Source organism: Nicotiana attenuata, chromosome 10 (genome assembly GCF_001879085.1).
Source record: "Nicotiana attenuata strain UT chromosome 10, NIATTr2, whole genome shotgun sequence".
NCBI classification, from domain to species: domain Eukaryota; kingdom Viridiplantae; phylum Streptophyta; class Magnoliopsida; order Solanales; family Solanaceae; genus Nicotiana; species Nicotiana attenuata.
In genome coordinates, this window is record NC_031998.1 from 11,977,259 (window position 1) to 11,992,077 (window position 14,819).

Below are 14,819 nucleotides of genomic sequence, written 5' to 3' on the forward strand. Positions count from 1 at the left end.
TACACAACTTCATTCAACATTTTAATCATATACCTCAATAGGGACTTAGGAACATACTTAGACATGCTTGAATATCACTTTATAGGAATGAATAATGTATATATCCCTAACTACTAAGGGTAGAACCACTTATGAAATAGCATTACTTTTACGTATCGTTACTTGGATTATACCAAAAAAGAAAGAAGGAATAGCCTTAACATACCTGAGTCGGTTCTCTTAACAATCCCTCCAATATACTTCTTTTGCGAAGAACACGTAACGCCGAATCAAAGTAGGGATATAAAAATACTTCCTGTGCACATCCTTCAAAGACTATCATTTCTGCACAATATTTCTCTTTTTCTCTTGATGTCACGACTCCTAACAACTTGGTACTAAGAGTAACTTTCGTATCATCCTAATGGTCCAAAGCTTGCTACTCTGAAAGTTGGGAGTTAGGAATTTTCTAATATGATGCCTATTGTTGAGAAAATTTCACCGAAAGAAAATTTTCTACTCATATGTTGTCTTTTCCAGACCTGTAAAGCCAAGTCCTACTTTTAACATAGCTTTTCTTTGACCTTTTCGTGACTTTAATTTAATACCCGAATGAACGAAGGGATAACATATCATTTTCTTTTAATCAATCCATAATTATACTAATATACAGTTATACACAAACCTGGTGTTTGGCAAATGGGCTAGACATGTCATAGTAGTATGAGATAACAGCTGAAATGTTTTTGGACTTACCAAACATCATGATAAAACCTTAAAAGCTTTTGGAAGATGCGGAGACTTAGGTGAGCTGCACTTCTCGAGACGACCCGCAGCCAGCAGAGTCTCTTCCAGATTATTATATTTATTTTCTGTCCAATTTGTATTCCGGACGGTTGTTGTATTGTATTGTTTCCTAGAAATAGCTCATGCACTTGTGACATCGGGTTCTGGGATAGTTATGGGGTATTTTGTATTGACTTCTTGACATGTTTATTTAATTTGAACTGAGTATCTTGTACTAGTAAAAATTGAAAAAAAAATTAGAGTTTTTCACAATTGTTTAAATGAGAATTTAATTAAGTATTTATGGTTGGCTTGCCTGACAGCGGCGTCCGGCGCCATCACGACCCTTAGTGGAATTTGGGTCGTGACAAGAGGTCTACTTATACTTGCACTTGAGCACTTGGACTTCTTCAATTTATTGAGTACTTTTATCAGCACAAACGGTATTAATGCTGAAAGTTTTTTAAGTTAAATGATTGTACATTCAATCAAGTACAACATAAACCACACCAATTGATCATAGAGACTTACCATTAACAAAATCAATTAGAATTTAGAGTTGCAATCAATAGTAGAAATTAAGTTTTCATCATTCAATGTACATTGCTATGTCAAGAGCTGATTGATTAAGAGAAGAGGTTAACAGACTTGCTAGAACTATCTTCCTTTTATAGAGAATTTCATCAAGGGAAAAGGGTCAAATTTATCCCTCTACTTTTATAAATAGTTCATATTTAGGCTTCGTTATACTTTGTGAACAAAAACATCCCTACCGTTAGCAAAGTTATTAGAAATACCCCTATTTCTAAATGATGTTCTACGTGGCAAGGACGCAGCTTTTAAAATGACACGGTGTATTACATGTGTGTATTTATTTTTTTCATATTTATTAGAATAATAAACCAATCCATTGGAACTCCAATTTTGAAGCCGAAGAACTTGGGAGTTCAAATTTTGAAATCTGATAATTGAAGTTTGTTGGTCACCCACTGTTAAAATTATTTGAAAAATCATTCCTTGTGCTTCAATTTAAATTTACTTACTGCTTTTGGGGATGTATTTGAAAGAAAACTAAAATCACCATTAAAGAGTTAGCGAAAACTTCACACACACAGAAACATAAGGCTAAAGAAATCACACAAGTAAAATAACTATTTAAGATGGAAAGGTAATCTAAGAAGTGAATCCAGAAGGCATCAAATTCTACAATGGTGTCTTCAACGATTTTATCTTTTATAGTAATTACGAAGTGTGTCATTCTAATACAGATTTCAAAACTGATACTCATCTTAGGGTAATTAACTACACTTAATGAAAATTATTGCATAAATGTATAGTACTACATTTTGTTTCTTGTGCGTATAAAGTTTTGCTGGTAAAAGTTTTTGTCTCATTTCGTTTTTGGGGAAATGGGTTTATATAATTGGAGTTTTTCTTACATTTTTCCAAAATAAGTTGTGAAAATAATCTTGTTTAGTGAGTAATTTTAATGTAAACATCTGACCAAAAGTTAAGGTTCAAAATCGTGTCGAGGTGATGGGTCTAAAAATAATCTCTGGAAATGCTCCTTTGCTCCAACCTATTCACATGAAAGGAGAAGATAAGGAATTTGGGAGGGGTAAACTAAGGTTTGGTAGTGAGATGGATCGCCATGTAGCATCCACCCCACCCAAAATGTCATGTCACATACAATTTTAAAAGTTAAATTTTTGCCACGTTGCACATCTGTTAGAAATAGGGGTATTTTTAACAAGTTTGATAACGGCAAGGATATTTTTGTACGCATAGTATAACAAAGGTTATATATGAACTATTTTTGAAAGTAGAAGGACAAATCTGATCCTTTTCCATTTCATCAAACACATTGGTTGCATCAAAGCTCTTCCCTTGTTGTCATTATTTTATTTTAATGGTTGTGGCCAGTGTGAGCACGTGATTTTTGCCCTATATGAAAATAACTCCTAAAAATAAATCAAATATGATTTTTAAGGGATTTTAGAAGTTTTTCTTTATTTAGTTGCATTTCGTGCATTTTTAATATTTTAAAATCATAGAAAAATGATAAAAAATGTCACGTTTTAATTTCATGTCATCTTAGGTCCAATTGCATGTAGGAATTAATTTTATTAAGAAAAATCACAAAAATGATCATTTTTACATATTTAGCTTTTAGTCTTTAGAAAATAGTATTTTATTTAATTTTAAGTTAATTAGTTATTTTAATAGATAAAAAATTTTAATTTTTACAAATTAGATTGATTTAAGATTTTATTAGATTTAAAATCAAAGAAAAAAAAAAGAAAACAAGAAAATAAAAATAGGAATAATATATTTTTGGTCTTGTCTCTTTTAAAATTGGGCCAATTCTTAAAAAATGGCCCAAGTTAGCTTTTAAACCCCAGCCCAATCTTCCCTTTCCCCACTTTTCCTTTAAATCACTAGACCTAACATAAGATATCTAGAACAACGGAGAGCTCCATTTTGGATTTTACAAAACTGAATCTGAAAGAAAGAAGCAAAGAAAACGAAAAAAGAAAGATTGAAACCGCAACTTTCTGCAATTTTTGAGCTTTTCGTTCATGGTTCTGGTATTTCTCAAGCGACCGAGCTGTTAAAATTGATGGTCTGTTGATTCTGTTTGTGTCTGGATCTGCTGAGCTTCTTCGGACCTTTATTTGGTCCTTGATTGCCGTGTTCTGTATTTAATTGCTACTGAGCGCAGAATAAGCACTGTAAGCATTTTATTATGTTAATTTGCGGTGATTCTTCTTCACCTCTTTTGTTAATTTAGATGCATTACTCTGTCTTGAACTGCTAGTTTTAACTCTCGATTGCATAAGAAATTTGAACAATTGCTAGCTGCCTTTTCTTCTTATGGGGATTTGCTCGGTTCCTAAAAGTTTGCTTTTTTTGGGAAGAAACGTAAATTTCTTGCTAAAGTTCTGAAGCTTTAGGACGAGAGAACAATTTATTTTGAGATTTCTCATTTCTTTTTTTTCCGTACCAAAACAAAGTAACTTTTCGAAAGTGGAAAAAATGATATGAAGGTTTGATGCTAGCAAGTTTAGGTAAAGGTTCCTATACCTAAAAAGTTTTTCCACCCACTACAGTATATAGTTTTACCACATCGAATAGAAGGAAAAACAAATGCATCACTTGCCATTTAATTAATTAAAGAGCATATTCGTGATTAGTGGATTCCTAGCTATACCTAGATCTATGGTATAATTAATAATGATATGTGTCCATTCCTTTCTTATCTTTTAACACCATTTTTTTTGCAAAAATCTACGAACTTATTGTCCGATCTGCCCAATATTTGGATCTTTGAATATGTTCCATATAAAGTAAATTTGGATTAAGCATCAGGTGCCCGGAATCGAATTTTTACTAGTATTTGGCTTGTAACATGTATCATTTATCTTTATCTGTAGCTAGTTCTTCTCCTATGTCTTTACTCTACTGCTTCGTTACATGATTTAGTTAAATTGATGCAACTTTTTTTTATTTTGTTGAGCAAAAATTCAGATTAGGCCACACCTAGATTTGAAATTGTTGTTTTGTTGCTTCTGTAATATTAATCTGCTTGTACATGTCAAATGCAAACCCCTTTTAGTAAAAATAGTTTGAGGCGTGCCATTTTCCATTAAATAACCTATGGCCATCATATAATTATTAACCTAGTATTAAAATAACCCTAAATAATCGTAGTTTGCTTTAGGCTCAATTTAGACTAGTATTGTGATTATGTATACGTTCGCGTAACATAATTGCAAATTTAATTCTAAAAAATGACTTGAGGGATGCATTCGCGCAACTTCAACCAAAACTTTTCTTAATAAAATAAACAAAGCGTTATTAATTGTGGACACGTTTGCGTGACATGATTTTTGACGCGCCAAAGGAAAAGAGTATACGTATGCGTAACTCAATTCCTTAATTACGAATAATCAAGTGATTTAAAAGCGGTAAAAAGATAATTGCACATAGGTCTAAAAATGAGTAGTTAAACAATTAAGCCAAGTATAAATTGCTAAGCGACCGTGCTAGAACCACGGAATCCGGGAATGCCTAACACCTTCTCCCGGGTTAACAGAATTCCTTATCTAGAATTTCTGGTTCGCAGACTTCAAAAGGAAAGTCGAATTTTCCTCGATTTGGGATTCAAAATAAACCGGTGACTTGGAACACCAATTAAAATATTCCAAGTGGCGACTCTGAATTGAATAAATAATCCCATTTCGAATAATGTCACTTAAATTGAAAAAACTACCTTATATACCTTTCGGGTGTGTAAAAAGGAGGTGTGACAGCCAGTACCAAGCAGAAAATTTTCGAAAAGACATTTTACCAGGTAGCCACATATATGACAGGATTACAAAGAATGAAGAAAGAGAGAAACAAATTATTAAAAGCAAACACACTTGGCTAAAGAAAAATAAGCATAAACACAAATACAATTTCAGAGGTAAAATGAAGATGGTAAATCACATAATCTAGATTCTAAATCAATTTATTTCAAAAAAGAAAAAGAATAGAATCAAACTTTCACATACACATCAAGAGAGCAGCATAGAAAAACTAAGCACATAGAAAAATGGCACATACAAACAGAAAAATAATTTTTTTTAAAATGAATCCAGAAGCCAAGGGGAAGAAAACAAAATACAGAGGATGAATTATAAAACGAGAAAAATAATTCAATACCTGAAAATTTTGAATATGATGAGACCAAAAATTTCCATTGAAGAAATTTAAATCTAGTGGAGTTTATATTTTAGATTGTCGGTTCCCAATAGAGTTGTTCAAAACAAAGCACATCTTTTTGTCAATTCAAAAGTGAAAACATAGACAAGGCAGAATGTACAATTTGAAACAGTCGTGTTCGTCCTTCTCTTCCAATTTATATATGGTAGTAATATATTTACTCAATGGAGTTCAAAATCAATTTAACTATTGATTGGAAATGATTGGAGGTGAAATTTGTCGAGACCTTCATTTTTGGCTTTTTGAGAGTTCGAATTAGTTAAAGGTGAATTGAGTTGGATAATTAAGATAAAAATATTAATTGAGGCTCTTTTTTGTTTATGAATTTTTTTTAGTTTTGATATTTGGGTTCATATCTAAAGAAATATTAATGGAATTAGAGGATAAAGATTAGGAGCTTCTAGGAGAAGAAGAGAGGTAGTTGAAAAGGCGGTATGAAGAGATAGAACAATGGGGGGGGGGGGGGCACTTTCTTTTTATTTTTATTTATTTTTTGCCAATATCAGATTTTAAGGTGTTATTAGTTCCACAAAAATAAGGATAAGAGAGTATTAGGTCACCCTAAAGGTTAAGTATATAATTCCCAAAAGTCCTAATAAAATGATTCTTTTAGTTTCAGTTCGTGTTGTCAAATTGAACTTGTTGAGATAATGCAGAAGACAAAACAGAAAAAATAACAAACTTACTCAAGTTCTTGCCGGAGTGCATCAAATAGCTCTCTTTTGGTCTGCTTTTCAGCACCAGGGGTGTTGAGAACCCTGCTTTGCTCAACCATCTTTATGGTGGTATTTTTGAGCTCTTCCTATAATATCATACAAACACAAAAAAAAAAAAAACATAGGAATATCAATGTAATGACAACAAATAAGGGGCTAATGCATGTTTACGCGCAATGGATATATCCTCACTCACGTACATACATTAGCTTTGAGGTGAGTAATGATTTTCAACCTCATGGAATCGATTGTTCCATCGTTCATCAAAGTCCCCATTACATCTTCTGGCGTTATCACTGACGATGACGAAGGTGATGATTCCATCCTCAATCACTTGTTCAATTTATCTAGAATCAGCTAACTATATATAATACCACTAACAGAAAGTATATACTCCAATAGATTAAACCAAATTAGAAAAAATTGATATGTTACGAACAATAAGATCGATGAACAGAGAGACTGGTGGAGAAGTAGTGGTCTCTTTATCCCATAGAAGTAGATCTTTTACACAAATAGTTGATTATATTCATTATTTTTTTTTGGCAGAATAGTCTCTTAGACACTTGTACTTATTTCGGTTTGTCATCTCGGTTCCTATAATCTACAAAGTTTCATCCAAACACTTTAACTTGATCAAAACCTATATTTTAAACCCCTCTGACCGTTGACCAAGCACATGTAGCAACAAAATGGTTGAGCTGGACAATACGAGTGTAGTTCACGCAGACAACGAGCGTGAATATGACATTTTGAACAAGAAATAATTTTAAAATAAGAATAAAAAATAAAACATAATAAAATATGTAAAAAAACAAAATTCCGCGCACCCCACCCCATTTTTCTTTTTCCTGTTAGCTTCTTCCCCCACCCTCCCCTTTTTGTTTTCTTGTTTTTCCTATATACTTAAACTTCTTCCCCAAGCAAAAAATAAAAGATTCTTGTTTTTTTTAATTTAATTACCGCCTGCAAATATAAATGCAAATCATTATTTGCATCGGGTAAGACCTGTCTATGAGCCAGAGAAGACCTACATCTTTCCCGCTTCTTTCAACTCCACTTATCCACTAACGCCGTCGTAATCTATGTCATCAATGGTAGACAAGAAGAAACGCCGGCGAGCAGCTCACGACTCCGACTCCGATTCTGACGCCCTCCTTTTCAAATCCAAGCTAAAACCCGATTCCGCCATCCTCCAAACCCTAAAAAACCTCAAGGCCTCCTCCGCCGCCTCCAATTCCAAAACCCTAACTCTCGCCGATGTAGGCCTCTCCACCACCTGTCTTGAAGTGACCGACCTCCCAATCGATGAAGTACAATATAGTACTCCCTCCGTTCCAATTTATGTGAACCTGTTTGACTGGGCACGGTGTTTAAGAAAAAATAAAGACTTGGAATTAGTGGTCCTAAACAAGTCAAAAAGGGCCCCAGAATATTTGTGTGGTTATAAGAGCTTCTCATTAAGGGTGGAATTGTAAGTTTAAGCTAAATTGTTTCCAAATTTAGAAAGGGTTCATTCTTTTTGGAACAGACCAAAAAGAAAATAGGTTCACATAAACTGGAACGGAGGGAGTATAAGAGTCACTGTCTGCGAAAATTCCGGCCAAAGTTCCGGATCTAAGTAGAAACATAAAATAAGAAGACAATGAGGTAAGGATAAGAGGAATCGAGAAAAGCATCGGTCGGAATAGATGATTTTTATATTTGAAATTTGTTTTTATTTTTTATTTTTTATTTTTATTTTAATTATTTTTAATCTACCATGTGACATGGCATCTACACATTATTATTTTTTGACGTGGCAGCCAACGTGGAGGAGATTGTATTAGACGCATTGATAGCCTCATGTCATAAGCGTTTATTATACACGATTTGAAGGGGTATAAGTGTTCAATTGAAAAGTTGTTAAGTTCGGGGACCGGCATGACAAAGTGGCATAAGTATAGATGCCATTTAAGTTAATCTGCCTTTATTTTTTAGTCGGTACACATAGATTATACTATAGTTATATATAGTTATACATATATAATATATATTCATCGGCTAGTTTTTGTTTAAACGGTTGAGTGAACAACTATTTAGGTTAATTCATATAAAAAAAGTGGTTGGTGACTTTTCCCATCTAAAAATTAATGTTATAGGCTAGAAAAAGAAGATTAAATTTAGGCAAATTATTCAAATATTATTTTGCACAATAATATTTGAATAATTGATGATTCCATGTAATTCTTTAAAACAAGAAGAATGAATTTATACACCAAAAATTGATTAAGTAATAAATATCAAAACTTTTCAAACTTTACCTGATTCGTATAGACAAACTAAACATCTTTCTAATTTGTTGCTTAAATTGGTGTTTCAAGTTAAAATTTTCACAACTATTTGAAATTGAAGTAGAATATTCCTTCAAAATAGTTTCAACTAAACATTTATTTACAATTTTTTTTTGCAATATTTAAAAATATATCATCTATGTCTAAACGGCTTGATAAAGCCAGAAAGTAAGAGGAAAAGAACTTGACCGGAATCGAGTTCTAGGTGAAAAAAAACAAAGTAAAAACCAGCAACCTTTTGAGACATCTGACGGAGGATAATAATTCTGAAGCTGGCATAGAAAAACCACTTTTTCTCCACCAATCTCTGCTCATCGATCTTATTGTTCGTAACATATCAATTTTTTCTAATTTTGTTTAATATATTATTATATATTTTCTATTAGTGGTATTGTATATAGTTAGCTGATTCTAGATAAATTGAACAGGTGATTGAGGATGGAATCATCACCTTCGTCATCGTCAGTGATAACGCCAGAAGATGTAATGGGGACTTTGATGAACGACGGCACAATCGATTCCATGAGGTTGAAAATCATTACTCACCTCAAAGCTAATGTATGTATGTGAGTGATGGTATACTCATTGCGCGTAAACATGCATCGGCCCGTTATTTGTTGTTATTACATTGATATTCCTATGTTTATTTTTGTGTGTGTGATATTATAGGAAGAGCTCAAAAATACCACCATAAAGATGGTTGAGCAAAGCAGGGTTCTCAACACCCCTGGTGCTGAAAAGCAGACCAAAAGAGAGCTATTTGATGCACTCCGGCAAGAACTTGAGTAAGTTTGTTATTTTTTCTGTTTTGTCTTCTGCATTATCTCAAGAAGTTCAATTCGACAACACGAACTGAAATTGAAAGAATCATTTTATTAGGACTTTTGGGAATTTGGACTTGTTAAATCTCAATATATGTGTTACGACCCGGCACCTAGGGAGTAAACTCCAAGCAAGTCTTCTAGGGCTATCCATTCAACACGTAAAACGAATAGAGTCCCCCCTACTTCTAGGGCTATCCGGTATATCAGCTAAGGATATTAAATTGACTACAACCCCAAACTAGGACTTTAGAGTACATGGGCATAACTCTAGAATCAATCTTTACATAATGCAAATAAACAAAATAACAAAAGTGCTTCCACGAAGCAGCATGTGCTCACCTATGTTGCATGGATGGTGCCGCACCCGTGGCAGATCCTTAAAAAATGCACTACTTTTGAAGGATCACACGGAGAAATTTGGAGAGTCCGAGCAACATAGATGCTCACAAAAGGACATCTTCCAAGTATGCCTGCTAATTCTCAATTGCCTCGTCTATGTCTGTGTCTAAACAAATGAAAAGAAAAAGTAAAAGAGAGGGTGAGTCCACCGGCTTAACGAGTAGTTACTAATCACCGGATCATGGATATGCTATTTCAAAAATACAAGTAAAACACATAATTGTGTACAATAGCTATTGCAAGTACATTAATGATACTCTCATTAGTGTTCACTAGTAACACAAAATTATGATTCATTATGGGTCTTTTAATCAAGTAACAAACTCTCCTAATCTCTGAGCAGATAAGGACCCTAGTATGCTGCCAACCCCAACGTCCAAACTGGCTGAATACAAATAAGCTCCACCATTATGATGAGCAAGTCAATCGGATTGTGTTTTAGTTTAGATACGTACTCTTATTTTGTACCACAAGTACAAGCTCAAGCCTTTGGCAAATATAGAATCTGATACATTTCAATATGTATAGGGAAGCATCGAATTCTGTATCGAGCTAAGGCTTGAGCCTGTACTTGTGGTACGATGAGAGTATGTATTTGAATTATATTGCTCACCCGTGTGGTGGAGCTTATTTGTATCCAAACAGCCTAATAGGGTTGGCAGCGTACTAGGGTCTGCAACTTCTTGAGGATTAGGGAAGCAGTTACTTGGTTAAAGACACATAACAAACCATAGTTCTATGCTACAGTGAGCGTTGAGAGCTTTTTCTTTTGTTTTTTTGCATAACCTAGAAATGCTCGAGGGTTTGTGGTGCGTTGTTCAAAACTCGATAGATAATGGGTCATCCCCTCTACTGTTATCCACTTAAATACTAGGTTTTCATTTGGCGGTGTGGTTCGACCTTGTGACGTGTGCATAACCCACTACATCACTTGCTGCATTCTTATCACTAGACCAAGACCTAGGGCGTGAGCAACAATGAGAGTATTATAAATGTACTTGTAATAGCTATTGTACCTAATTATGTGCTTGTATTTTGAAATAGCTTTTGATTGGGTACTCACTTAGTCAGTGGACTCACCCTCGTTTTACTTTTTCTTTTCTTTTCTCTACATCTTTCTTGCTGTAATGCACAAAACCATCAGTTTTCTTTTGGGTACCAACAAAAGTGAAATAAAAGTCTAGATATAATGTATGTTGATAGCTGTAGGACTCAATTGGTTTCACTAAAAAGAGCTTCTGCCCCCGACCCCTTCTGTTTGGGACTTGTGCATTGCTTATAAGCTACTGAAGGTGTCTAGCATATAGTCACTCTCTGCAGCCTTTATCAACCGAGGAATCAATGGAAAATTTTCAGATGATCCTTAGTAGCTTAACATTTTATTCTGGTTAATAAAAAGCTTATGTGATGACTTTAGAGTTTCTGACATATGCATGCTTATTGTCAAAAGAGAAATGGAGGGAGAAAATTCTTATATTGCATTACATGAACAACATATAGGAGTTTAGACTACTTAGAAAACAAAAAGAGTTTAGACCACGTGAAATGAGGAGTTACTAAATAAGAAAAATTATCTGAATAGTGAGTTTGATGACCTACTATTGGTGATTGGATAATGATGGAAGCTGACCGGAAGCTGGCATACTACTAACTTGATAGGCTTGCAGTAAAATACTGACATGAGATGTTATCTGTTGTACATTGATGTGTCAGTGGGGGACTACATGACACATCCTATCGAAACAATAGCCATAATTGTGAACGGTGATGCCATAACGAACATTTGGAAAAAGAGTTGTGTCATTTGGATGGTCATCCAAATACACAAGAGTAGTAAAATTAAGAATGAGAAACTTTAGTCGGACAAGTCATAACGTCACCTGCTTGCATGCAGAAACTACTTAAGTCTATACCTAGATTACAGAGGTTTTGAGGCCATGCAAAAAGAGAAGTGGGAGAGAAAATTCTTATATTGATAGCCTAGTTAACCAAGTTTTTGGAAAATTTGAAATGCTTTTATTTAAAATACCTTTGTTTATAACTAAGAAATCCCCAGTGGGTTATTTGGCCGCTCCCTAGTTGGCACATAGGTTCTGTCGGGGGAGCAGGGGCAGCCTGCCCGTTTTTCCCTACTATCACTTAAACATCAGGCTTTAGTCATCAAGAAGATTCGAACTCGGGAAGTGTACACAAGACATCTCGCTCTGTTACTTCCTTACTGTTGAACCAAAGCCTTGACCGCCAGAAAAATACTTAATTTTGAAGATTCAAGGTGTTTGACCTTGTATGAGACAAGTGATTATGAGTAATAGTCGGAACAAATTTTTCTACTGCAAGAAGGAAGAAAAATATGTAGCTTCTCCTTCAAAGCAGAAAATTATATTATTTAGAATAAAAAACCCTTATTAGAAATTTATATTGTTCAAACTATCACCCCTTAAGTTGATTCATGTGTACAACAAAAAAAAAAAAAGGCCAGTATAATCCCACAAGTGGGGTGTGGGGAGGGTAGTGTGTACGAAGACTTTACCCCTACCGGGAAGGTAGAGAGGCTCTCTTCGATAGAAAGCTGATTCATCTGTGATAAAATTAAAACAACCTCAACTAAAGTCTCTCCTAATGAATATATAAAGTTGTTATTTATTTAAATAACAACAATGGTAAAGTGAATCTTTACATGTTCTTTTGTTTGTAAAAAAAATTGTCATTTAAAAAATATTTTGAAAGATTGGCCGAACACAAATTATTTCTATAATATTGACAAAAGCACTTCTCCGATGATTTGGCAAAATACAATTTGCTATTTTCCAGAAGTATTTCTTGGAAAACTATTTGAAAAGAAGTCATTTAAGAATAAGTAGATTTTGGAAGTTTGACCAAATCGGTCCTAAATTATGAGAGACTCATTATGTAGGAGTTCAGATTATTTGATAATAGGAAAAGCTTAGCCTACATGAAACAAGGAGAGTTATTAAATGAAACAAATTATCCAAATAGGAGATTCCTAATTGTGCAAGATAGCAACAATATTCTATACAATTAATCTTAACAAATAGAAAAATCTCAAAACATTCTGACATTGAGTTGCATTGATTCTCGAAAGTCAAGTCAGGCATGCCGAAAGAACTTACCGTTAGATAACTTAACAGTCAAACTGATGGTTTTCTTGACTTTCACTACGTTTGCTCGCATAAAAACTTGGGGTTTTGACTGGCTTGCATAATCTTGTTAGAAGATTGAATTGAAATATATTAGGGGAAAAATATTTCTTATTATACTTATAATATATGGTCCATATAGTAAGTTATGTGTCTGATCAAGTTTCTCCCCTTGTGTCTGGTCGGTTAGTTCTGGGTGTGTCCAATTAGGTTTAGGATGAAACCTAGAAATCAATGAGTATTTGTTTTACTTATACTATTTGGGTGAGACAATCCTTAAGTACGAAGGAATTGAAATATTATGGACCCAAACAGAGCGTTTCTGATATTGAGGATTCATATATCCGAGGCCCACTAGCTTGGAATTGAGGCATACTTTTTGTTGTACACTGTTTTGGTTGAGGGTTAGAAATATCTACATCGGTACATGTAATTGTGGGTTATTGTGCATTAATCTATAGGAAGAGTAAAAAATGATCAAAACTAAATCTATAGGAAGAGTAAAAAGGCATTTCAAGGAAGTCCCTTGACCTTGTGTTACATCTCAATTAAGTGTTTGATTGGTTGTATTTGTGCTGTAGTATTGAAGTTTTTAAATGAATGGATTTGGGACCTTGATATTAAACGTCTGCTGTGCACTGTTGGAGATTCTGGCGCTTTATAGTTAGAGCTTGAAAATTCTATGATCTTAATCAACGTTGTCCATTGTTGCCAGAATATTTGTTACTGGTAGAAATCTGAATCTTGTCCAATATGCAAGTTTGTCAGATTTATTCTGCTTCTATAGTTTTTACCAGGACTTGGAGATGCTCATGCATTCTGCTTAGGATGTGATGATGCTTAAAATTCCTACTTGCTTGCCGCTGCTCTGGTTAATTTATTCTAGAATTATGCCCACAACATCTTAACTATGTCATCTCATTTGAGAATTGACCAATTTTCAGCTGCAGAAAATCAGAGCGTATGCCTTTTTCCTATTTTAAATGCTTCAGACCTTGCTGAACAACAGATGATCACTGTTCTCGTTTGAGTCAATGTTGAGATTAGGAGGCAAAGAATAAGTGCTTGTCTTATGAAATCGTCTTTCTTTTTGGTTGCCCTTATTTGTTTTTTTTTAATCTCTGTTCGCCCTATTTTTCCTGTAGGACTTCAGTGCTTGAGAAAGCTTCTAAATCAGTTTGGGAGCTTATTTTGGATAACAATGGGATAGGAAAGGAAATAAGTGAAACTGTTGAACAAGTATTCTGTCGGTTGAGTGGAAGAGAACCACCATTATTTGTATCGGATTTTGGACCTCAACCAGAGAAAGGGAAAGAGAAAAAGAGCGGGCAAGACAGGCAGAAAGAGGAAAGCCTAGAAACTGGAAAAGATAATTCTGAATCTGCAGCAAAGAAGAGAAAGATGAATACAGAAGAGGGGATTGATGGAACCGTTAGCAAACCTAGTGACAAATCAACCTCATCAGATGATTCTAGTAAAATGCTGCCACCAAATGCAAAAAGTCAACACACTTCCTGAATCGACTCCATTGTCTTATCCATCTTTTTTCATCTTTTAGTGAGGGATTTCTTTTCTTCATGCCCTCTTTTTTCCTTAATATGTTTTTGGTTCAGATACCAGGAGAATCTTTGACACCAAGTACTTCTACAAATTTAACTTGTAACATGGTCTGTTAATACTAAAATTAGAACTGTTCACTAGGCGTTAGGTTCTTTTGAAATCTATGTAGCTTATCAGTTCAAAAATTGATTCCTGGGCTTCCAGAATGAGCATTGCTTTACGTTTCAGTTGTGTAGAATATTCAGAACGCAATTCTTTCGGGGTGGAGTTGAAGGATGTTTGAGTTAAATTCATTCA

The 14,819-nt window shown here is 34.2% G+C and overlaps 1 protein-coding gene across 1 annotated transcript; it reads left to right on the plus strand.

Moving 5' to 3' along the window:
- Positions 3,211 to 14,819, plus strand: LOC109233011. The gene is made up of 4 exons (XM_019398739.1): positions 3,211 to 3,497; positions 9,010 to 9,139; positions 9,251 to 9,366; positions 14,108 to 14,819. Exons 2-4 carry the CDS (start codon positions 9,020 to 9,022, stop codon positions 14,478 to 14,480), a joined length of 609 nt encoding a protein of 202 aa, XP_019254284.1. The 5' UTR covers positions 3,211 to 3,497; positions 9,010 to 9,019; the 3' UTR covers positions 14,481 to 14,819.